Source organism: Ursus arctos, unplaced genomic scaffold (assembly GCF_023065955.2).
Source record: "Ursus arctos isolate Adak ecotype North America unplaced genomic scaffold, UrsArc2.0 scaffold_22, whole genome shotgun sequence".
Classification (NCBI taxonomy): Eukaryota; Metazoa; Chordata; class Mammalia; order Carnivora; family Ursidae; genus Ursus; species Ursus arctos.
In genome coordinates, this window is record NW_026622897.1 from 58,913,115 (window position 1) to 58,939,723 (window position 26,609).

Consider the following 26,609-nt stretch of genomic DNA (forward strand, 5'->3'; position numbering starts at 1 on the left):
CCCCGGTGGATTGTCACTTCCTTGAGAACTAGATAATCCTTAATCTCTGTGTCTCCTGTATATAAAGGGTCAATAAAAGGCACATAGGAAGAAAGCAGTGACAACACTGAACAGTACTTGCTGTGGAAGCTGGGGACGTTATCTGAGCAACTGGGTAAACGGGTTCAGAGGGGAACTACTGAAGACCAATCTCACCACCTTCACACTACTGAAATCAGAGAGCCTATTTTTTCAAAAATAAGGACACTGCCTCACAGCTAACTGAAATTACTAATTCTATTTCTTAAGATTGCTTCATTAAGAAATTAGAAATATTCCAGAAATGAGAAGAAACAATTTGCTGAAGACTGAAATTAATTTCTTTCTGTATGTAACATGCAAAATCTCCACTTAAAGCAAATAACCTGCTAGAGCCCTAAGTTGATTCAAATGAAGCTGAATTTTTCCTCCATTTTAACCACAGTTCAGAGGCTAATGCTAATCCTAATTTTTTAGGTCATCAAAGAAAATCTGTAGAAACAAAATCCACAGGATGACACCTCTCAGAAATGGCTCCACTGGGGTTTCAGAGTTCCTCCTGAATTGTTTTGTTAGGTCCCCCAGCTGGCAGCACTGGCTGTCCCTGCCCCTCAGCCTCCTCTTCGTCTTGGCCATGGGGGCCAACGCTATTCTCCTGATCACCATCCGGCTGGAGGTCTCTCTACACCAGCCCATGTACTACCTGCTCAGCCTGCTCTCTCTACTGGATATGGTGCTCTGTCTCACTGTCATTCCCAAGGTCCTGGCCATCTTTTGGTTTGACCTCAAGTCCATCGGCTTCTATGCCTGCTTCCTCCAGATGTACATCATGAACTGCTTCCTTGCCATGGAGTCCTGCACATTCATGGTCATGGCCTATGACCGCTATGTGGCCATTTGCCACCCACTGAGGTACCCATCCATCATCACTGACCAATTTGTAGCCAAGGCCGCCATTTTTATTTTGGCCAGGAATGCACTTATTACTGTGTCCGTTCCCATCCTCTCTGCCCGGCTCCAATACTGTGGGAGAAATGTCATTGAGAACTGCATCTGTGCCAATATGTCTGTCTCTAGGCTCTCCTGTGATGATGTTACCATCAATCGCCTCCTCCAATTTGCTGGAGGCTGGACACTGCTAGGATCTGATCTCATCCTCATCTTCCTCTCCTACAGCCTCATCCTTCGGGCTGTGCTGAGACTCAAGGCAGAGGGTGCCATGGCCAAGGCCCTGAGCACGTGTGGCTCCCACTTCATCCTTATCCTCTTCTTCAGCACCATCCTTCTCGTCTTTGTGCTCACCCATGTGGCTAAGAAGAAGGTTTCCCCTGATGTGCCAATCTTGCTCAATGTCCTCCACCATGTCATCCCTGCAGCCCTCAACCCCATTGTCTATGGAGTGTGAACCCAGGAGATCAAGCAAGGAATCCAGAGATTACTGAACAAAGGGTGGTAATAAGAACAATTGCCCTCAGCAGGGGTCTGTTTGAGATTCTCTCTCTCCCTCTCCCTCTGCCCCTCTCCCCTGCACTTGTGCTCTCTCTCTCTCCAAAATAAATAAATAAATCTTTAAAAAATAAATATATAACTGTGGACATTAATGTACTGGCTTATAACATAATTATTAATTTATTATTGTTTTTAACCTAGTTGCATAATGCAGTTGAAAAAGACCACAGTATTTAACTGACAGGTCTGGGGTGCTGGGTGGCTCAGATGGTTAAAAATCTGCCTTCGGCTCAGGTCATGATCCCAGGGTCCTGGGATCAAGCCCCACATTGGGTACCCTGCTCATCAGGGAGCCTGCTTCTCCCACTTCCTCTACTGCTCCCTCTGCTTGTGCTCTCCTGCTCTCTTTGCCAAATAAATAAATAAAATCTTAAAGAAAAAAAATATCAGCTCTGAATGATGAAAAACAGCTAGAGTTCATATGTAAATCTCTTTCAGTTACCTCCAAACAAGCCAATAACTTTCTTCTTTTCCTATCCCTGTTCAAGCAAAAATTGTATCTTTCTGGTGCAACCCTCAAAAGGGTAGAGCTCTTGCAAGAATTGCTCACATGTGGAGAAATGGGATTTACCGGGTTTCAGAGAAGTTATCACACAAAGCCTCTTCTTCGGCATCTTCTTGTCTGTGCTTGAAGCTTCATCTTCAGGATTCAAAGATTCACTTTGCGATATGTATATGGTACTCTGCTTTGGTGTACTATTATGTCACAGCATCAGAAGATGTTCCAGTAATGAAACTTGAAAAAACTAAGACAACTATTAATTGAACAAAGATTTTCTAGGCAACTGCTCTGGTATAGGAACTTTGTTAGTGTTCGAGGGCACAAAGATGCACAGAACAAATGTATAGTCATTGAGGAACACATACGCTGTTTAGAATATAAAGCAATCTAGACCCTATAAAATTGAAGGAATATTTTCTTCTACATAGAAGGGGGTGGAAAGAAATGAGGTATAATTCATTGATCTCTGCTCTAATTTTGATCAACTGCTTTCTCGTGCATGGGTTAGGCCTGTTCTTCTGTTCCAGCTCCAGCTTCTTGAGGTGAGAATATAAAACTACATTTCAGATTTTTCTATTTTTTTGAATGAGGCTTGGATGGCTACGTATTTTCCCCTTAGGACCGCCTTTGTAGTGTCCCATAGGTTTTGGACCATTGTGTTTTCATTCTCCTTGGTCTCCATAAATTGTTTAAATTGATTTTTAATTTCCTGGTTTACCCAATCGTTCTTGAGCAGGATGGTTCTTAGTTTCCAAGTGTTTGAGTTTCTTCCAAATTTTTCCTTCTGATTGAGTTCCAATTTCAAAGCATTGTGGTCTGAGAATATGCAGGGAATAATTTCAGTCTTTTGGTATCGGTTGAGAACTGTTTTGTGACCCAGTATATGGTCTATTCTGGAGAAAGTTCCATGTGCGTTCAAAAAGAATGAGCATTCTGGGGCGCCTGGGTGGCACAGCGGTTAAAGCGTCTGCCTTCGGCTCAGGGCGTGATCCTGGCGTTCCGGGATCGAGCCCCACATCAGGCTCCTCCGCTGTGAGCCTGCTTCTTCCTCTCCCACTCCCCCTGCTTGTGTTCCCTCTCTCGCTGGCTGTCTCTCTCTCTGTCAAATAAATAAAATCTTTAAAAAAAAAAAAAAGAATGAGCATTCTCTTGTTCTGGGGTGGAGTGTTCTGTATATATCTATGAGGTCCATCTGATCTAGTGTATCATTCAAAGCTCTTGTTTCTTTGTTGAATTTCTGCTTAGGTGATCTGTCTATTGCTGATGGTGGAGTGTTGAGGTCCCCTACTAATAATGTGTTTTTATCTATATGTCTCTTTATTCTGGTTAAGAGTTGGCTTGTGTATCTAGCTGCTCCCCTGTTAGGGGCATAGATATTTATAATTGTCATATCCACTTGTTGGATACATCCTTTAAGAAGAATATAGTGTCCTTCTGTATCTCTAACTACAGTCTTTAGTTTAAAATCCAATCTGTCTGATATGAGAATTGCTACCTCAGCTTTCTTTTGAGGTCCATTGGCATGAAAAATGGTTTTCCATCCCTTCACTTTCAGTCTGGATGTATCTTTAGGTTCAAGATGAGTCTCTTGTAGAAAGCATACAGCAAATTTGTGTGGAACCAGAAAAGGCCCCAAATCGCCAAGGAATTGTTGAAAAGGAAAAACAAAGCTGGGGGCATCACATTGCCGGGTTTCAAGCTATACTACAAAGCTGTGATCACCAAGACAGCATGGTACTGGCACAAAAACAGACACATAGACCAATGGAACAGAATAGAGAACCCAAAAATGGACCCTCGGCTCTTTGGGCAACTAATCTTTGACAAAACAGGAAAAAACATCCACTGGAAAAAAGACAGTCTCTTCAATAAATGGTGCTGGGAATATTGGCCAGCTTCATGCAAAAGAATGAAAATTGACCACTCTCTCACACCATACACAAAGATAAACTCAAATGGATGAAAGACCTCAATGTGTGATAGGAATCCATCAAAATCCTAGAGAAGAACATAGGCTTCAACCTCTTTGACATTGGCCACAGCAACTTTTTTCATGACACATCTCCAAAGGCAAGAGAAACAAAAGAAAAAGTTTAAAAAAAAAGAGTAAAAAGAAACACAAAACAAACAAACAAAAAAAAACAAATACCATATGATTTCAGTATGTGGAATTTAAGAAATAAAACAAAAAGCATAAGGGAAAAAAAGAGAAAGAGAAATCAAGAAACACTCTTAATTATGGAGAACAATCTGATGGTTACCAGAGGGGAGGGGTGAGGGGATGGGTTAGATTGGTGATGGGGATTAAGGAGTGCACTTGTCTTGATGAGTGCTGCATGCTGTATGAAATTATTGAATCACTGTACCGTACATCTGAAATTGATACAACACTGTATGTTAACTATACTAGAATAAAATTTTTTAATTTTTTTAATTAAAAAAAAAGAAAAGAAAAAATGAACTTGTGGTACTTCATCAAGATAAAAAGCTTCTGCACAGCCAAGGAAACCGTCAAAAAAACTAAGACACAGCCCACGGAATGGGAGAAGATATTTGCAAATGACACTACAGATAAAAGATTAGTATCCAAGATCTACAAAGAACTTCTCAAACTCAATACATGTGAAAGAAATAATCAAATCAAAAAATGGGCAGAAGATATGAACAGACACTTTTCCAATGAAGACATACAAATGGCTAACAGACACATGAAAAAATGTTCAAAATCATTAGCCATCAGGGAAATTCAAATCAAAACCACACTAAGATACCACCTTACGCCAGTTAGAATGGCAAAATTTGACAAGGCAGGAAACAACAAATGTTGGAGAGGATGTGGAAAAAGGGGATCCCTCTTACATTGTTGGTGGGAATGCAAGTTGATACAGCCACTTTGGAAAACAGTGTGGAGGTCCCTTAAAAAGTTAAAAATTGAGCTACCCTATGATCCAGCAATTGCACTACTGGGTATTTACCCCAAAGATACAGACATAGTGAAGAGAAGGGCCATATGCACCCCAGTGTTCATAGCAGCATTGTCCACAATAGCCAAATTGTGGAAGGAGCCGAGATGCCCTTCAACAGATTACTGGATTAAGAAGATGTGGTCGATATATACAATGGAATATTACTCAGCCATCAAAAAGAACAATTTCACAACATTTGCAGCAACATGGATGGGACTGGAGGAGATAATGCTAAGCGAAATAAGTCAAGCAGAGAAAGACAATTATCATATGGTTTCACTCATTTCTGGAATATAAGAAGTGGGAAAATCGGTAGGAGAAGAAAGGGAAGAAGAAAGGGGGGGTAAACAGAAGGGGGAATGAACCACAAGAAACTATGGACTCTGGGAAACAAATTGAGGGCTTTAGAGGGGAGGAGGGTGGGGGATCGGGATAGACTGGTGATGGGTAGTAAGGAGGGCACATATTGCACAGTGCATTGGGTGTTGTACGCAAGTAATGAATCATGGAACTTTACATCAAAAACCTGGGATGTACTGTATGGTGACTAACATAATATAATAAAAAAAATATAAAAAAAATAAAGTATGCTGAATAACCAGAAAAAAAAAAAAAAGAAGAAGAAAGAAATGAGGTATAAATAAGTACAGTAAGCAACTTGAAAAAGAGAAAAATCCTGAGATGGTGAGTTAGAAGTTCTGCACTCCAATACTTGCACAACCACATAAAAGATTTGACTGGGAACAAATTAGTAGCCTCACTGAGATTCAGCATCTTCATCTATGACATGAAAACAATGAACTAGGTTTTTTTTTTTAATTTCTCATTCTAAAAGTCTATGAAACCATGTTCTGCCTTAAGATAGGCATCACTCATGCTGTTGAGTCTTGTTTCCATACTTCTTGCCTTTAAGAATGGGCATGAACACTTCTCCCATTCCCTCATGACAGTCAAAACTAACTGGATAATTTAAACACTGTATCAAGGATAACTTCCAAATAGTACAATTTATGATATTATTCACAGGTGCAATTCAAGCCTTCCTGAAAGATCATTTATATGTGCATATCATTTACAGGTCCCAGCCTGCATTCCCCTGCCCAAAGGAAGTCTATGGTCATTCCTAATGGGAGGGCTCCATGTATGTTTACTTCTTGGTCCAATAGCCATTAGGCCCCCAAAGACAAAGCATACTGAAAAAGTTGTCATACTATTGAGTCTTCATCTTGTCTTTCGGATTCACATGTTCCCAGAATTACTGATGGGGGAAATATAAACTCAGGGAAGTCCTACTATACGCAAAATTATGGGTTCCTGCCTTCTGACCCAAAGATGAAAATGTCTCAAAGTCCACTATCAGTTCCTACAGACTAAGTCCTTTGTCTTGAAATAAACTATTTGACAAATCACTGACCTACTTAAGGTTTGGTCTTCCACCCATTGTCTGTTTCTTTAATCTTCCATTCAGTAATGAAAATAATCTTTCTTCTAATGGTCTCTGGTTTCACTATTGTTGGACTCCTATTAGCATCTGCTTGAAAATGAAAATACGTGTACATCATTCTAATAATAAACAGTAATTGCAGGGAATATTAGATCTAAATTCCATTCACACGATACATCTTTATTATATAGACCAGAAATTCAACTAAAATTTCAATGTTGAAATATTACTGTTTCAGAGGAAGACCGTAATTAAACATATTTACAACTAAATACCAATGAGGATTCTCAAAATAAAAATAGGATTTACTTCTAAAAGCAAATTTAATCAACTACTATTATGAAATAGATAATGCTTACAATCTGTATATATTTTCCAACATCTGTCCATCAATCATCTGAAAGTCATTTCTTTTCTTCTTTTTCTTGTTTTTAATTTGACAGAGAGAGACAGCGAGAGAGGGAACACAAGCAGGGGGAGTGGGAGAGGGAGAAGCAGGCTTCCCGCAGAGCAGGGAGCCTGATGCAGGGCTCACCCCCAGGACCCTGAGATCATGACCTGAGCCGAAGGCAGACACTTAACGACTGAGCCACCCAGGCACCCCTGAAAGTCATTTCTAATTGTGACTCAACATCAACTTACTTCAAAGTAAACCCAGATTTTTCTTTTAAAAAAAAAGATTTTATTTATTTATTTGAGAGAGAGAGCGCACGAGCTGTGGGCAGGGGAGGGGCAGAGAGAGGGGGAGGGGCAGAGAGAGAGGGAGAAGCAGACTCCTTGATGAGTAGGCAGCCTGACATGGGGCTCGATCCCAGGACCCTGGAATTATGACCTGATCTAAAGGCAGACGCTTAACTGACTGAGCCACACAGGAGCCCCAGAAACCCAGAATTTTCAATACAGTGTCAGAATAAAACTGATTAAATGGTTCCCCAGAACTGAGGAACTTATCATAAGCTATTGTTACTTGAAACATATCTTTGAAATTTCTTGTATTATTAAAAACACTATTTTTGTCTACTTAATAATTTTTTAAATGTGGAAAGAGAAATTCTGGCTTTCTTAAAAAAAAATTTGCCCAAGTTGTATGTGAAAAACAGATGTAGAGAACAACAGTGGCTGTATCCTCTTCAAGGTATGTGATATGAACCAGGTTTTTCTCTAGCCACTGATGTAAAATTCAGGCAAATTGATAGGAAAAGCCCTAATCGGACAAAAAAAATTACTCTAAAAAATGGCCATAGTATTAAATGAAATGTCTCTCATTCATTTATGCTTTACCAAAGAGAAAAGGAGGCCAGGGAATTAGGGTAAATGATGACTTCTTTGGGTAAAATAATGAGAGAGCACATAAAATATCAGAATGCAGGGTAAAAGATTAAAATGGTGGAAGGCTTATTTATTAGCTGTATGCATGTCAAACAGCCCCAAAATCCTGCAACGACAGGACTAAGGCTGAAAATGAGCCATAAACAAATCCAGGAAAATGTTATTCCTAACTAGCTTAATTAGTGAATAATAAGGAATATTAGGCTTAGAATAAGCAATGTTGCTCATGATAAGAGTTCATTAGAAAGGAAATAATTACATCATATTTCTTTATCTAAGCTTAACTCTTGCCTTGAACAGATTTTCACAATTTTATACAATCAGTATTTAAAATTGACTAGTTTTGGAGCGCCTGGGTGGCTCAGTCGGTTAAGCATTGACTGTGGCTCAGGTCATGATCCCAGGGTACTCAGATCGAGCCCTGCATCAGGCTCCCTGCTCAGAGGGGAGACTGCTCCACCTTCTGGCTCTGCCCCCAACTTGTTCTTGCTCTCTGGTGCTCTCTCTCTGTCAAATAAAAAAATAAAACCTTAAAAAAATTAAATAAAATTGACAAGTTTTAATTTTTTAAGATTTTTAGAGGAGACATTAGATACAGAAAGCTTTATAATCTAACATTCAAAATGAAACACAAACAGGAAATCTAGCCATCTGAACCATGGAGCAACTATCTAGATAATGATAAATGAAGGATTTGTTGATAACTTTAACATTACTAGGGATCACAGACTCTTCCCCCATCACTGGTAGGTACATCAGACAAATATCTCAGAGGACATTCTAGCTGATTCTGGAGATTGATCTAAGAATATATTTCAGAATGTTCATAGGCTATGACAGTGGCCCTGCATGACAAATTTGGGGATGAGTTATTCCTTTACCTAATAGGTATTCAACACCTGATATATGCCAGACATACCAGGATCTAGGATTCTAAACAAATAAATCATTCCAGAAAGCAATAAGTGCTATAAAGAAAAAAAGATGGTATGATGTTTTAGAGTGACCTGAAATAGGATAAGGAGGCCACTTTGGATGTAATTATTAAGGAGGTACTCTCTGTGTAGGTCATTTTTTTTTACGAGTTTTATTTTTTTTTTAAGATTTTATTATTTTTTTGAGAGAGAGAGAGAGAGACAGCCAGTGAGAGAGGGAACACAAGCAGGGGGAGTGGGAGAGGAAGAAGCAGGCTCCCAGCAGAGGAGCCCGATGCGGGGCTCGATCCCAGGACTCCAGGATCACGCCCTGAGCTGAAGGCAGACACTTAACGACTGAGCCACCCAGGCGCCCCTCTGTGTAGGTCAGTTTTGAACTGAAATTATGAATGTTGATAAATTAATCATCTGAACCTATAAGACTGTTCCAATCAGACGGAACAGTAAGCAAAGAGGCTGAAGCTGAGAACAAGTAGAAGTGCATGAGGTAGTGGATATCCTAGCAGGTAGGTGGGATGCAGCCATGCGGAGGCTAAGGCAGAAGCCCAAGGCAGTGGCCGATGGGGAGATCTGCAAGTAGCGGGACCTGTGACAAAGAACAAATGGCTATTAAAAGGTGACTATCTGTTAATACCTGGCAAAGGACTAGAGGTCAGTGGGAACTCATATCAGAACCAAAGCAGGGACCCAATCCTACAAACCAGAGACATATAGGAGAAGAGGCTAGAGTTCAAAGACTAGACCCTATTATTACAATAGTACTACAGATGGGATGCTACAACAGAGAGAACATTATATCTTGGGCAAGTTTACTTGGAACAGTGCTCAACATTAGTATCTTCTTCAAATACTGATTGATTGCATAATTGCATCCTCATTACTCCTAGACTGGATGCCACTGGAGGCAGATCTGAGCTGAAGAGTAGATTATTAAATCTGACTGGGGTAAATAAAGGAGACCTAAAACAATCACCTTTCCCCATACACTTTACCAGGAATCTGGGATCTCAGTTGGAGTGGCAGGGGACAGGAGCACATTCAGCCTGCCCAGTGAGAGGTTTCAAGTTTTCTCTCTACTGACTACATGTTCAATAACATCCTGCTGTATGAATGTATTAATTTAATTTATATTTTTATTGAGGTATAATTGACATAACATTATATTAATTTCAGGTGTACAACATAATGATTTGGTATTTGTATATATTGTGAAATGATTACTACAGCAAGGCTACTTAACATGTCACCATACGTAGAAGACGTTTTTACTATGAGAACTTTTAAGATCTACACTCTTAGCAACTTTCAAGTGTGCAAAGTACAGTTTTATTAACTAGATTCCCATGACTTATTTGTTATAAAACTGAAAGTTTATACCTTAGTAAGATCATACAGTATTTGTCTTTCTCTATCTGATTTATTTCACTTAGCATAATGCTCTCAAAGTCCATCCATGTTGTCACAGATGGCAAGATTTCATTCCCTTTTTTTGGCTGACTAATACTCCATTGTGTGTATGTGTATCACATATTCTTTATCTATTCATCCGTCAGTGGACATTTAGATTGTTTCCATATCTTGGCTATTATAAACAATGCTGCAGGGGTGCTTGGCTGGCTCAATAAATAGAGCATGCAACTCTTGATCTCAGGGTCGTGAGTTCAAGCGCCATGTTGGGTGTGGAGCCCAACCTATTTATCTGAATAATAAATAAATAAGTAAATAAATAAATAAAGTGCAATGAACATGGTAGTGCATGTATCTTCTCAAGTTAGTGTTTTCATTTTCCTCCAATAAATGCCCAGACGTGGAACTGCTGGGTCATTGGGTAGTTCTATTTTTAATTTGTTGAGATACCTCCATATTGTTTTCCACAGGAACTGCACCAATGTACATTTCCACCAACAATGCACAAGTGTTCCTTTTTTTCCACATCCTTGCTAAGACTTGTTATTTCTTTTTTTTTATTTTTTTATTATAGTCACCATACAGTACACCCCTGATTTCTGATGTAAAGTTCGATGATTCATTAGTTGCGTATAACACCAGTGTACCATGCAATACGTGCCCTCCTTACTACCCATCACAAGACTTGTTATTTCTTATCTTTTTGATAATATCCATTCTAATAGGTGTGATGTAATATCTCATTGTGGTTTTGATTTGCATTTCCCTGATGATAAGTGATGTTGAGCACCTTTTCATGCACCTGTTGACCATCTGTACATCTTCTTTGGAAAAATGTCTATTAGATCTTCTGTCCATTATTTAATCAGATGATCTCCTCCTCCTCCCCCTCTTCCTCCTCCTCCTCCTCCTCCTTCTTCTTCTCCGTTTTGCTTTTGAGTTGTATGAGTTCATTATATATTTTGAATATTAGCCCCTTATCAGATACATGATTTGCAAATATTTTGTCCCATTTAATAATTTGCCTTTTCATTTTGTTGATGATTTCCTTTGTCATGCAGAAGCTTTTTAGTTTGATGTAGTCTCAAAAGTTTATTTTTGCTTTTGTTACCTTTGCTTTTGGTATCATCCAAAAAATCATTGCCAAGACTTATGTCAAGGAGCTTACTACTTATGTTTTTGCAGCTCTTTAAATATTACTTTAAAATTCTAGCCTCTATTTTGAATATAAGAAGCCCATTACCTTGCTAAATTATGTTAATGAATGCCTTTCTTCCTATAAAAATGGTATAACTTTTAATGTTTGCTAAAACCAGCATATGAAATTTCATCAAGCCTCCATAATCCAGATCCACATAGTGAGACCAAAAGTTTTGAGAGTCAAAATTATTTATTAATTGAAAAAGTGCCTACTATGTGCTAGATACAAAGATAGAAATAAGTGGATAATTCATTGATATAATTCATATAAGACATCTAAGTGGGATTAAATACCACCTATATACTCTGATGACTCAGATTTCTGTCTCTAGCTTAGATCTGGTCCCTGAACAGTGTCATGTGTCCAGTTGCTTACTTTTACTTCTCCATTTGGATATTTAACAGTAATTTTAAAAGTATAGTCATCTGTAGGAGTTTGATATGGAAATAGAGTTAGGTGTCCAAAGCCAAACTTCTAATATCATATATAAAACTGGCTCCTCAGTTAATGGCAATTCTGACTTTTCAACTACTCTTGCAAAAAGCATTGAAGAAATAGACTCTTAACTATAGAGAACAAACTGATGGTTACCAGAATGGAGGTGGGTGGGAGGATGGGTTAAATAGGTAATGGAGATTAAGGAGTATATTTGTTGTCATGAGCACCAGGTGTTATGTGAAAGTGCTGAATCAGTATATTGTACACCTGAAACTAATATTACACTGCATGTTAACTAACTGGAATTTAAATTAAAACTTTTAAGAAATATGGAAAGAACCCAGATGTCCATCAGCAGATGAATGGATAAAGAAGATGTGGTATAGGGGTTCCTAGGTGGCTCAGTTGGTTAAGCATCTACCTTAGGTTCAGGTCATGATCCCAGGGTCCTGGGATTGAGCCTCATGTCAGGCTCTCTGCTCAGTGGGAAGTCTGCTTCTCCCCCTCTGCCTCTGCCCCCCCCCCATTCTCTCTCTCTCTTTGTGTCTCTCAAATAAATAAAAATCTTTTTTGAAAACAAGATGTGGTATAGATATACAATGGAATATTACTCAACCATCAAAAAGAATGAAATCTTGCCATTTGCAGTGATGTGGATGGAACTAGAGGGTATTATGCTAAGTGACATAAGTCAATCAGAGAAAGACAATTATCATATGATTTCACTCATATGTGGAATTTAAGAAACAAAACAGATGAACATAGGGGAAGGGTATGAAAAATAAAATAGGATAAAAACAGAGAGGGAGGCAAACCATAAGAGACTCAACTATAGGAAACAAACTGAGGGTTGCTGGAGGGGAGGTGGGTGGGCGGATGGGGTAATTGGGTGATGGGCACTAAGGAGGCACTTCATGTAATGAGCATGGGTGTTATATGCAATTGATGAATCAATAAATTCTACCTCTAAAACTAACAGACTCTAAGTTACCTAAATTGAATTTAAATTTAAAAAAACTTTTTTAACTTTTTGAAAAAAGCCCTGGCGTCATCCTTTACTCTTTTCCATCTTTTGTACCCTACGTATGGACTCTTAGCAAATCTTGTGACCCATAACTTTAATTTTTACTCACCACCTTAAACCAAGCTATTACTACTTTTCACCTAGATTATTTAAATTACATCCTCACTGGTTCCCCTGATCCTACCCATATCTCCTATGTTCTATTTAAAGTGTTGTCTCATCCTTGCCCTATGAATTAAATGTGACAGGCACTCAGAATGTAAAGACTGAAAAGTATGTGGGAGGCATTAAATAATCATTTAATGAGTGAGTAATTGAAGGATCATGATGACAAGGGGTTAGAATAAAAAGGCAATGGATGCCCAAACGTGTGTTCAATGAGGATTTGAGGAGTTAGTGAGGGTAAATATTGTGATAGTGGCTGGAGAAGGTTTAAGTTCAAGATGAGTTTAGCATCATGGATGTCAAATGTGTTCCTTGTGACATTCAGATGAACCAACTCTAAAACTTCCATAATCCCTGGTCTTTGACTCATCTCTCTCAGAACTGGTACTTGAGTATTTTGATAATCCCTTGCTTGATTTCCTGTGTTCGTACTCCATAAACAATGGGGTTCAGGGCTGGTGGAATGAGGTGGTGTAAGACATTGAGAAGAATGGGTACCTCTGAGGGCACCTTCTTTCTTGCCTTGTTTGTGAAGATGAAAACTAGCAGCAATGTATAGAAGAAAAGTATAAGAATGAGATGGGAACCACAAGTACTCAAGGCTTTGGTGGCCGCACCTCCTGACTGCAGACGCATAACAGCTCTCAAGATGAAGCAGTAGGATAGCAAGATGAGCACCAAGTCAGAACCCAATAGACACCAAACACTCACAAACTGGTAGAGCTTATTTAGGTGAATATCACCACAGGAGAGCTTTGCTACAGAAATGTTGGCACAGATACAGTTCTCCACCACATTGCTGGCACAGTAGTTGAGCCTGGCAGCCAGAACTGGTGTAGGCAGTGTGGCCAACAAATTGCGGAAGACAATGAAAATGGCTGCATAAATGACAAATTTTTCAGTGATGATAGATGGGTAGCGTAGAGGATAGCAAATGGCCACATAGCGGTCATACGCCATAACCAGGAAGGTGGAAGACTCCATGGGAAGGAATGTATTCATGATGAACATCTGCAGAAAGCAGCCTGCAAAGCTGATGGTCTTCATGTTGAACCAGAAGATGAGCAGGACCTGCCAGAATCATTATTCTCAAAAACTGCGTCCATTCCCACCCTCGGTTACCTAACCTTGGGGAAACCCCCAATGGGTTCAACCACCTGTATCTCCAAACCACAGCCCCATAATCCCAGCTGGTACAGTATTCTAATTTCAAGTACCATCTATGTGCATCCCAATTAGAGAACCAGATTTATACCCTTTTCTCTCCATCTATAGACCATGCCTTGTGTTTAAACCTGTTCAGCCTGTCTTCTCTTGGTCAACCTCAGAGCTCCTACCCAAATTCCATCTGAACACATCTGCCCACCTAAATGCATCACAAGAACATCAGAACTCAGTAAGTCTAATACTTATATTTGGGTACCCTCCAATCTCTCTAAAGACATAAGGAAGCTCTTCCAATTATGATTCCTATGTCATCATATGATGTAAACATACATCCAGTTACATTTTGGAAAGTAAATTCTAGAATTCTTGGATGTAAAGGTGGGGTCATTCTGAGTCAAGAAGAATCTCTCCCTAGAAGTAAAAGGAAGGTCAAAACTTGGCATATCACCGACTCAGACATTGAGAGAGGGCCTGTCAGTTGGGAAAGGATGAAACCTTAAAAAAAAAAGGGGGGACACTGGGAATGAGAGGGGACATGTGTGGGAGCTGTGATAACCCAGTGTGATGGCGTGGACAACTAGCTGAGGATTTTCCTTCAGGGATAGGAGGATTTACAGCAGCAAAACAGTACTATTCAGAGAACGAGGACAGTGCCTAGAAGTGAATCTGGGGGTGGGGTCTGACCTTAGGGATGACAGTGAGGCAGAGGATGATATCCAGCATGGAGAGGATGGCAAGCAGGTAGTACATGGGTTCATGCAGAGATGTCTCCTGCTGGATGGTGAGTAACAACACAAAGTTAGCCCCAAGGGCCAAAATCAGGAGGGGCGCCAGGACGACAGATAGCCAGTGCTGTGTGTCCTGCATTCCTGGGAAGCAGATCATCAGGAATTCAGTCACCTGGGTGGCTGTGTTGTTGAGAAGTAGTACCATGACTGGCAGGTGGGCCTGAAACTGGCTGAAAGAAAAGACATGAATCCAGGTTTTGACTGTTTCATTAGTAACCTCGTAACTGATGTACCGGCCTCTGGTATAGGCTGTCAAGTTTCTCCACGGTTCTGGTGACATAAAATACGTCTACAATTTAAATTGTACAAGTTATTTTTTGTTAAAACAATGTCCTTAGCATTCATAACTTTATGAATAAAGAATAACTCCCTTCACAAGTCTATTCCAACTCCACACATAGACCCAGCCACTGACAGAACATGCTTTACACTTCATCTCACCGCCGTGTTTTTACATGTCGTATCCTCTTAGAATCAACTCTCTTGCCCTCAAATAACTAACTTCTGCTTGTCCCATTCTATCTGGACCAAGAATTATAGCTCTTAGGAATTTTTTTTCTTGTTACTCTTTCTGCATCCATAGTTAGACACCTCCCCTTTCCATTGTTTCTCTATGATCCTTAAATATCCTGAGCATGCTGCTATTAAAACATTAATAAACTTCTCCTATACAAATGATATTTCCTATTTGTCTACCAAAAAGTCAGTGCTCCATCTGTCAGCAATGGAATCTTGTCTTTTTATCATAGCACAGAGAACAGCACCTCATGCATCTGCTGACATCACAGGCACTCAGTAAGTACAAGTCAGATATATGAAATGACAGATTGTTGAAAGCATCATAATACCCTTGACTCTTTTAACCTAGCATCTCCATATCTTGCTGTACTGTGAACCATCAGCAGCCTTGCTTAGCACTCAGTAAAAAGCTGAACAAAGCAGAATGGGAAAAACATTAGTGGTAAAACCTAGGGGTGAAAATAATAAACACAAAAGATACCTGTGCAGTATCTAACTTGCATCTATATTTGGTAAGTAACTTAAAATAATAAAATAAAACCACTACATTTCCTGGGCAGAGAAAAAAAATAATGAAATGAGGCATCTAGAAGAAGAGAAAAACTAAAAGAATACTGAAATATGCCCCCAGGACAGAATGCTGCACAGACTGGAGCTTCAGTTCTCTTCAAGTATCTTCCTAACCATCCCGGATCCTGATAGGAAGAAGTGGCCAGGTTCTGCTTATTCTCCTCTGAGGCAGGAGAAAAACCATCTCTCACAGATGGATTTTGGGGCATGTTGTTGGGGTTTCCACAGACACACACACACACACACACACACACACACACAGTCTCCCAATCAAGGTTTAGACCTGTTTTTTTTTTTTTTTTCTTGAATATACAGTGTGGGCTTCTCATCAGGATTTCCCTTTATCTAGACCAGTGGATCTCAAATGAAAATCACCTGGAGAGCTGGTTGAAACACAGATTTCTGATACCAAGCTCCAGAATTACCAATTTAATAGTTTTTTTGGGGAGAAAGCCAAGAATTTACCTTTCTAACAAGTTCCCAGGTAATGCCAATACTGCTTTTCCAGGGACGATACTTGGAAAATTACAAAGCTACACCCACCTGTCCTAACTGACCTAACCACTGATTTAGACAGACTGCCGCCTCAGTTCAGCCAGCCCTGGTGTCAGCTCTGCTCAGCTTCAACATCACATTGGCTGCTTTTCCCATTATCTTTACTTATTTGAGCACAATTCCGGCTAATCTCGTCTCCTAACTTGAAAGTTATCTTCCTCCCACAGACACTCTGGGAATTCTATAGGTTCCTTTTTCATGGTTTTATCTCTCTGACTGGATGTATAGTTCTTAGCCACCCTTCCTAGGAGGACCAACGTGCATTAAGGTCAAAAACAAGGTATACACCATTTTTCTTTGTGGCAGTTGGCACAAATCCAGACGCTTAAAATATGTCTCTACTAATCAGAGACAGAGCTGAACTGACCCACACCCTGCTGTGCTCATGCTCTTCTGACACGGCTGATCTTCAGGGTCTTCACATACTAACATCTGAGAGCACAAGGAACAGTGAATTAAGTTGAAGATCAAACTTAAATTATCACTTATGCTTGGCTTTCCACTGTACTGTTCTCAAAAATACTTACAGAGAAAGTCTGCTCCAAATGGCAGTTGGACCATCCAGCTGCTGTCAGGTAATGTGTGACCTCTCCAACTCTGACTAGCCCTCTCCTTATGGCTTTGGTGGAATGGGAAAGAGAAACCAGATCTGAAGAGAAACCAGAGTATTGTGACTTTGGCCCCTGGACAACTTTATGAAGATGTTGTCCCTATAACAGCCACCACTCTCCTGTGGCTGGAAATATGAAGAGTTGGTTGGGGCATCCTGCTCCCATGGGTTCCTGCCTCCCTGTAGACGTGCACACATTTCTAATGTGAAGAAAGAAAAAAGAAAGAAAGAAAGAAAGAAAAGAAAGAAAGAAAGAAAGAAAGAAAGAAAGAAAGAAAGAAAGAAGAAGAAAGAAAGAAAGAAAGAAAGAAAGAAAGAAAGAAAGAAAGAAAGAAAAAATTTCTGCATTTATACTCAGAGGAAGCGAAAGAGCAGTGATTAGCTCCTAGTTTCTTTTGAGGTGTCTGAGTTACATAGCTGAGATGTATTACTTGTGATGGAAAGGAATATCACTCAGGGACTTGGAAGATATAACTAAAGATCCTTTAGGAAGATAAATGTTAACAGACTTATGAAATGACTTCATCTTATATATTAGCTGTATTCTAGAAAAACTTTCTAAAATGAGTACTTTATGATGACTTATTTCATCATTAATTTATATTAAGTTTTATAAATACCTTCACACAGGGAAAATATGTCACTTGAAGGAAAGCAACTAGATGGAATCCTGAACACTCCGAACAGTGTATTTAAATAGACTGTAGTAAGTCAAGAATACCAGTTTTTACTCTGGGATTATCACTAAAATAACACTAAAAAAGACTGCATAAAAATTTCATTAATCCAAAATAAGACAAGAAAGTAGGAGAAGGAAATTAAAATGTGTGAGGTAATATACAAACAATAATATGGTAGCTATAAAGCAACCAGCAATTCCGTTTATGTAAATAGACCAAGTATTCCAAGTAAAAGACTAAGACTATCAGACTGAATATATTCTTGTTGCTTACAAAAGACACATTTTAAATATAAACACCCAGAATGATTAAAAACAAAAGAATGGAAAAACTATATCATGAACATACTAACCAGGAGAATGTCAGTAGCTACACTAATCTGATTAATGCAAACATAAAGGCTGGAGGCATTACCAGAGATAATAAAGGATATCTTACAGTGATGAAGTTTTTATGATGATGAATTAGAAAATATAACAATATCGTAACTCCGATTAAAATAATGCAAAAAAATCAGCACAAAAGGAGAAATAAATCCACAAAGTGAGATTTCAACATGCCTCTCCTAAAACATGATAGAACAGCTGATAAAAAGAAGACCCATACAGATAGGAAACATTAGAACAATGTAATTAACCAACCTTGCCCAATTGACATGTACATAACATTGTACCCAATCACAACAGTATGAATATTCCTTTCATATATAAAACATTATCAAAACCAACTAAATGATGAAACATAAAAAAAAAGTCTCAACGAATTTCAAACTATTGAAATTATTCAGAATATGTTCTCTGACAACAGTATAATTAAGCCAAGAAGAAATAATAATAATGTATCTGAAAATCCCACACCTCACACAAATTAAATAATATATATCTAAATAAATATAAGTAACAGAAAAAATCAAAATGTAAATTGGAAAATATTTTGAACTGATGATAATATAAAGCATAAGCAACTCTACAGAATAGTAAAAGTACATAAAAAGAAATCTATAGTCAAATATATATACATATATGTATATTATATATTAAATTAGCATATTTTAATGTAGTACATGTAATAAAAATAGAATATGTTTTATATGAATGAAAAGAAGAAAGAATAAAAGTCAATGTTTAAGTATGACATCTGAAAAAAAGAACTAATCAAAAAAGTAGAAGCAATAATTAAGATAAGATTAGAAGGATTGCCCAAACACAAGAAACCTGAAGAAAACTATATGAAGGCATATCATGATCAAATTGCTCAGAATCAATGATAAAAAGAAAATCTTAAAAGCAGACATAGGAAAAAGACAAATCATACACAAAAGAAAAAATTTAAGAATAACAGCAGATTTTTTTGTCAGAAGCCATTGAGTGAGAATACAGTGAAGCAACATCTTTAAACTACCAAAAAAATTTTGTTAACTTAGAATTCTATTTTTTGGGAGAATATCTCTCCAAAATAAAGGGAAAAAAATCCTTTTTCGGACATACGAAAGCTGAAATTATTCATCACCAGGAGCCCTGAACTGCAAAAAGTATTAGAGGAATTCTTTTTTCAGCACAAAGAAAATGATACCAGATTAAAATCTGGATCCAGACTAAGAAATAAACAGTTCCAGAAATGATAATTACGTAGGTAAATAAATAAGCAAACTATTATAAGACTGTTCTATGTATGAATGGTATATCACTTTAAGGCACTCTGTCATAACTTAATGATGTATATTGTAAACCTTAAAGCAACAACTAAAATAAAAAAACAAAAAGTTATAACTACTAACCAAAAGAGGAGAAGAAACAGTGAAAAGAAATAATCGAATATGAAGCATAAAAACAGGAAAACATGGAACAAAGAACAGATAAATTGTATAGAAAACAAATAGCAAGATGGTAGATTTAAACCAACCATATCAGTGATAAAATTAAATGCAAATAAATTAAACAACCCAATTAGAAGGCAAAAATTATGAGTGTGAATAAAAAAGCAAGGTCAATTATATGTTACCGATGAAAGCCCCACTTCAAATATACAGGCACAAATAGATTAAAAATAAAAGAAGGAGGGAAGAAATACCATTCCAAGAAAAGAAAAGAAAAGAAAAGAAAAGAAAAGAAAAGAAAAGAAAAGAAAAGAAAAGAAAAGAAATCAATCCCTCTCAGGAACATGGATATAAAAGTTCTTCAGAGGGCACGTGGGTGGCTCAGTCCGTTAAGCAGCCAACTCTTGATTTTGGCTCATGTCATGATTGCAGGGTCCTGTGATTGAGCCCCTCACTGGGCTCCTTTCTCAGTGGGGAGTCTGCTTGAGGATTCTCTCTCTCCCTCTCCCTCTTTTCCTCCCCCCTCACTTTCTGTCTCTCTAAAGTAAATAAATCTTTTTAAAAAAAAAAAAAAGTTCTTAACAAATCATCAGGAAATCAAATGCAATGATATGAAAATATTAAGTGATCACAAGTGTAATATAATATTTGAAAACTAATGTGAGTTGCTGCATTTGCAGAATAACAAATGGAACGATGTGATCATCTCAAAATAAGCCGAAAAAGCATTTGACCAAAGTAAATACCCATTTTAAGATCTTAGCAAATTAAAAACAGAGGGAATTTCCTTGATCTGATAAAACATATTTCCAAAAGACCTACAGCAGACATGGTAATCAATGGTTAAATAATAAAGACTCTTCCTTTAACAAAAGACAAAATAAAAGGCAAAAATTTCTACTACCACCACTTCTTTTCAACACGGCACAGGAGGCTCGATTCAATACAGTAAATCTGGAAGAAACAAATAGCAAGCAGAACAATTGCAAAGGAAGAAATAAGACTGTCATTTTGCAAAGCATAATGAGTATTTAGAAAAGCCAAAAGTGAAAAGCTAGAATTAATACATGAATTTAGCATTGTCACCCAAAACATAGTCAATACACAAATTAGCTATGTATGACAACAAACAGAAAACAAAATAAAAAGAACACATCCACAATAGCATCAGAAAAGAATAATATCTAGGAATAAGTCTAAATAAAGATTACATATCTTTACACTGAAAGATACAAAATTGGAAACTAAATAAAATACAGAAATGTAGTTATTGATTGTAAAATATAACACTGTAAGGATGTCAACACCCCCCAAAGTTAATCTCTAGATTCAAAGCAATCCTAGTCAAATTCCCAGCAGTTTCTTCCTCTCTTTTTTTTAAGAAGTCATTTGTAAAGCTTCGTATGGGAACTGAATAAAGCAGTCTTAAAGATGAACTGGATGACTTATATTGACTGTCAGGTTTCAAACATATTACAGAGCTGTTGGAATTAAGACAGTATGCTATTGGCACAAAGATAGACAAACCAACTAATTGAACAGTTAGAGAGCCCAGAAATAGACCCAGATATATATGGCCACCTATATATATCAAAGGTGGGACAATAATTTTCCTCTCTCAGCTTCTCCATTCAGCATCCCTTCTAGATCCAGACCTGAGCTACACTTTACATGTTTTGTGCTAATTCACAGACGTTTCATCAAAACTATGTCTAGAATAATGTATCTGGCGGAATAATGTATGTCTGGTGGATAATAATCTCTGTATCTCTGGATCCTCAAACACCAATATGTAAGGGGTACATTCTCATTCTCTTACATACAGGGTGGAATGAAAACCCTAACACAAGGTATTTCTTCTCCTAAGACTTTTTTTTAATTGAATAAATTTGACACATAACATTGCATAAATTTAAGGTATACAAAAGGTATTACTTTGCTACATTTATATATTGCAATATAATTGCTGTTGGAGCAGTATTTATCATGTCACATAATTATAGTACAGTATTATTATCTATAGTCATTATACTGTGCCCTAGACCTCTAGTTATTTACTACTCATTACAAGTTTATACCCTTAAAAGCTATCAATCTTATCCCCCCACCCTTCATTTCCTGGTAGCTACCATTCTACTTTTTGTTTTTTACAGGTTTGATTTTTTTTTTTTTAGATTCCACATATAAGTGATACATACAGTGCTTGTCTTTCTCTGACTGACCTACCTTGTTCTAAGCCTTTAAACGGATAGGTACTGTGTAAAGTTAAGTGGATATCTTATTCAGTTAGTAGTCTGCTGCCAGTATGTAACTCTTCAACTTCTTGTTGCCTTATGCTCTTGGCTGGGCTCCATAAAATTGATAAAGTCATAATGTTGCCTCTCTCGTAGGTCAAAATATAATAGAGATGCTTTGCGTTTCCTGTCCTCATGGTCACCATTCCCTGAAGTATTACATCCTACACAAACATACCTACCTACCTAAGCCTACAGACACACTTACACAGACCTACATACTTCCAGAGATGGAGGAAAGATGTATGCATTTAAATACAAAAAGAAAGAGAAAATAGAGGTTTATAGCACTTCACTCAGAGCACCTTAAAGTCCCATGCATTGGACTATTGTCTGTAAGAGATACCAGACATTTAGGACCACATTCCTAAATATAAAATTTATCTGCCACATTCTATTTTATTGTACGTTTCATTCCACATATCATTTCATTCTCCCATTTTACTGCATTCCACGTTTTATTAATCTATCACATATGCATTTGCTAAACATCCCTCTGACACCCTCAGTTTGTTTCCAAGGGGACTCTAGATTCGATGACTTTAAAATCCCTGTAGATACAAAATTCTAAGTATCCAGAGATTTAAGAGAAAAAAAAAAAAAGATGGCCAATGTGGACAATCCACCAAATACTTTTGTGTGCCTCAAGAGGTAAATTATAGAAAATTTAATTTTTTCTATTAATGTATATGTCATTTTTGAATGAAATTTAAAATTTTTAAATGAAATAGTAACATGGAATTAAAATTAAATTTTATTTAATTCAATAAAATTTTTAAATGAATAACATGAAAAATTGTAGAAATACAATTTATAAATTAAAGAAATGAAATAGTAACATGAAAAATTATAGGAATACATGTAGCCAATCTGTGAGCACATGTTCCTCACTGGCTCATTTGCGATCCCTCCAGTCTTTCATTGTGAAGAGAGGTGGTTTTAGTCTGGATGCATTCCAACCAGACCCTTAGGCAACTGCCAACATCTGAAATGAGGCAACAGGACCAAGATTTTAAAAGATGACTTAGAACAAGGAATGACAGAGGGTACCATGGTGCAACATCATGAGCTTTGAATAAGGAAAGGATTTTATAAGTTAGTGATGCACAATAATCAAGAAATTGCACTGGGGAATAGAAATGACACACAGGGCAGAGCAGAGCATCGCTGAAATACATCTTGTGTATAAGATAATGAAGAGCATCTTCTTTTGAAGACATGAGAGAAATCAATGTTTATAGGAAAATAATGGAATGGGTTCCCATCTATAAGTTATTAGCATGTTTTAGTCTCTGGTTGAAAACTTCCCATAGAGTAGGACACCCAAAAATCAGATAAATTACATAATAAAAGGCTCATTATCACCCTTCTTAAATGAGAAAATGAGAGCTCAGATCAGTGAGTCAAAAATTACACATCTAGTCAGTGGCCAATTGGTATACCTGGGATTCAAATAAATAAAGATTCGTTCTTATCTCATCCAAGAGAAGCAGTCTTAGGTGCTATGTTATATAAAATCACCTTGAACTGTAAGTTATGTAACGTTTTTTGTAAAGTGCTTTGGAGAATACATTATATTAACAACTTGATCCTTCCCTTAATTTTCAGAGGAAATAAGAAACAAGATTTGCATGTATGAATTATTCACTTTAGTTCAACAAAAATAACTAAAATATGTAAATAATTGTGCTACCAGTCCTAAGTATATAAAGCTAAGAAGATGACTAAAACTCTCAACAGACTCAGGAATTCATAAACTAGTGCCAGAGGGAGATATACATGTTGCTTCAGATAGATTACCTTCACTGGGGTGAAAAAAGGGAAGGACTGTAAAATAGATGGAGTTTAAATTGAGACTTGCAGTTTGTCAAATGAAGACACTGTACTGGTTTCCTATGTGCAAGAAGATTCTTGAGAATAGATTTTAAGAAAAAATATCAATGGGTATAATCTGAAAATAATGACCTAGGAGCAACTGGAATGATGGGTAAATAGGACAATGTTCAGTTAGGATCAGTCTTTGGAGCTGCGGAAGAGAGAAGAAAGAGTGGATCAAAGCTATTATTTTGGTGAGAGACGATACTGTAGGAGTGATAAATTAGTTTATAAATCCCCCAAGAATGACCACCTGCATCATAGATCAGCTATGTTAGAAGACATTCTCAAGTGGCTCTTATATGTGAGGCTCTCAGTATCCAAAAGGGGATTCTGTCGCCAATGTAAATTAATCCCAGGAAATATTGTCCAATACCTGAGTCTCCACCATTTTCAGGGCATGATCAGGAAGGGAACTGCAAAGAATTAAACACACCAGGGCTTGTTCAAGTAACCCACTAATATGGATGCCTGGATCCCATAGGATGCTATGCTGGCACCAGCACAAGATATGAGGATTGACACAACAGAGCTGAAAGTAGAATGAATAAGTCAATTTAACTGTATATCAGTGATAGGCAGGAAAAAATGGGGTTGTAGAGAGCACCTGAAATCTGATGGAAAAGGTGAGATAGGAGAGGATGAAGACACAAGTTAGTAAAGCACATCTGAAAACAGGACACACACTTTCACTTAAAACGAAGTGTACACACACACAAATGAGTCATCTTAATATTTTTTAATTTGTTAAAAATAAGTAAAGAACTCCAGGAAATTCATACTCCAGAGAAGTGGCTTTAGATAAATATATTAACAATATCTGGCAGGGCTTAGAGGAGGCAGTGTCATTCCCTCACTGTAAGAATCAATGTTCTAGAGCCAACTGCTGGATCTCCACAGGAGCCCCATTCATGACACAAAACCAGTATGAACTGTGTCAGGTAGAACCAAGTGCTCTAATGTATATCTAAGTATGAAACAACTGAGGAAACTGAGAGGCACTGAAAGTGACCAGAATACCATTTCTTCTTTATTTGAAAAACAGTTTCACTCTAATTAAGTTCCTGTAATTATGACTTGACAAGTCTCTCTCACACAGATGAGGCCAAAGGAAACTTCCAGATAACTCCAGAATGCAAAAAACTAAGGTCCTAGTCAATGCAGAGAAAACAGGAGTCAGGATATGAATATCCCCATAATCAACTGAAAATTTGGAGAGTGCAAAATCCAAACTTATCCCTGCAATAACTATTTAAAGTTCCTATGCATCATGAAAAATATTCCCTATTATCAATTTCAATTCCCCAGGTTAGTTCTCACCCATTTTACCTCTTACAACGTTCTCAGCAGCTTCTGGATTCCCTGCTTGATCTCCTTGGTTCTCACACCGTAAACAATGGGGTTCAGAGCTGGGGGGATGAGGTGGTGCAGGATGTTGAGCAGGATGGGGACATCTGGGGGAATCTTCTTCCTGGCCAGGTTAGTGATGACCAGAACCAGCAGGACCGTGCTGAAGAAGAGGATGAGGATGAAGTGGGAACCACACGTGCCTAGAGCTTTGGCCATAGCGCCCTCAGCCTTGATCCTTAGCACAGCTTTCAGGATGAAGGCGTAGGAGAGAACAATTAGGATGAGATCAGAGCCCAGTAGAGTCCAACCTGCCACAAACTGGTAGAGCTGATTGAAGGTGATGTCATCACAGGAGAGTTTGGACACAGACAGGTTAGTGCAGATACAGTTCTTGATGATGTTCTCTGCACAGTATCTGAGCTGGGAAGAAAGTATGGGGATAGGCATAGTAAGAAGGCCATTCCGGGCCACAACAAATATGGCAGCCCTAACCACAAATTGGTGAGTGATGATGGATGGGTATCGTAGTGGGTGACAGATGGCCACATAGCGGTCATAGGCCATGACCATGAATGTGCAGGACTCCATGGGGAGGAAACTGTTCATGATGAACATCTGGAGGAAGCAGGCTGAGAAGCTGATGGACCTGAGGTCAAACCAGAAGATGGCCAGGACCTTGGGGATGACGGTCAGGCAGAGCACCATGTCCAGCAGGGAGAGGAGGCTGAGCAGGTAGTACATGGGCTCGTGAAGAGAGGCCTCCAGCCTGATGGTGATCAGCAGGGTGGCGTTGGCCCCCATGGCCAGGAGGAAGAGCAGGCTGAGGGGCAGGGACAGCCAGTGCTGCCAACTCTGGTAGTTAGGGAAGCAGATGAGGAGGAATTCGGAGACTGGAGCAGTGGAGTAGTTGCTGGGTGCTGCCATGTAAAGTGTCCTAATCACTACTGACACTTTGGAAAACCTTGAAGGGTAAGACAAGAATATAATGCTAAGTGAAATAAGTCAAGCAGAGAAAGACAAATATCATATGATTTCTCTCATCTGTGGAACATAAGAAATAGGATGATCGGTAGGGGAAGAAAGGGATAAAGAAAGGGGGGATAATCAGAAGGGGGAATGAAACATGAAAGACTATGGACTCTGAGAAACAAACTGAGGGCTTCAGAGGGGAGGGGAGTGGGGGAATGGGATAGGCTGGTGATGGGTAGTAAGGAGGGCACGTATTTCATGGTGCACTGGGTGTTATAATAAAAAATATAATAAATATAAATATATAATATAAATATATATAATTTATTATATATAATAAATATATAATAAAAAATCATTTAAAAAAAGAATAAATCCATCCAAACAATATGAACACCCATGGAGAAGTAACTTATTTTTCATAGAACTACTTAAAAATAATAGTAGTTAAGTGTCTGGTACTATATTTTCTTTTTAT

At 38.1% G+C, this 26,609-nt stretch overlaps 3 protein-coding genes across 3 annotated transcripts; 1 reads left to right on the plus strand and 2 right to left on the minus strand.

The window, feature by feature from the left end:
- Positions 1-532: 532 nt before the first annotated feature.
- On the plus strand, positions 533-1,423 carry LOC113248219 (olfactory receptor 56A3). The gene has a single exon (XM_026489577.4). The coding sequence runs from the start codon at positions 533-535 to the stop codon at positions 1,421-1,423; it is 891 nt and encodes a 296-aa protein (XP_026345362.3).
- Positions 1,424-13,155: 11,732 nt separating this feature from the next.
- LOC113248222 (olfactory receptor 56A4-like) lies at positions 13,156-15,721 on the minus strand. The gene is made up of 2 exons (XM_026489580.4): positions 14,790-15,721; positions 13,156-14,009 (listed from the first exon to the last, which is right to left on the minus strand). Exons 1-2 carry the CDS (start codon positions 15,171-15,173, stop codon positions 13,314-13,316), a joined length of 1,080 nt encoding a protein of 359 aa, XP_026345365.3. The 5' UTR covers positions 15,174-15,721; the 3' UTR covers positions 13,156-13,313.
- Positions 15,722-24,873: 9,152 nt separating this feature from the next.
- LOC125282522 (olfactory receptor 56A4-like) lies at positions 24,874-26,203 on the minus strand. Its single transcript, XM_048217479.2, has one exon. It carries the CDS (start codon positions 26,084-26,086, stop codon positions 25,145-25,147), a length of 942 nt encoding a protein of 313 aa, XP_048073436.2. The 5' UTR covers positions 26,087-26,203; the 3' UTR covers positions 24,874-25,144.
- Between the last annotated feature and the right edge of the window lie 406 nt (positions 26,204-26,609).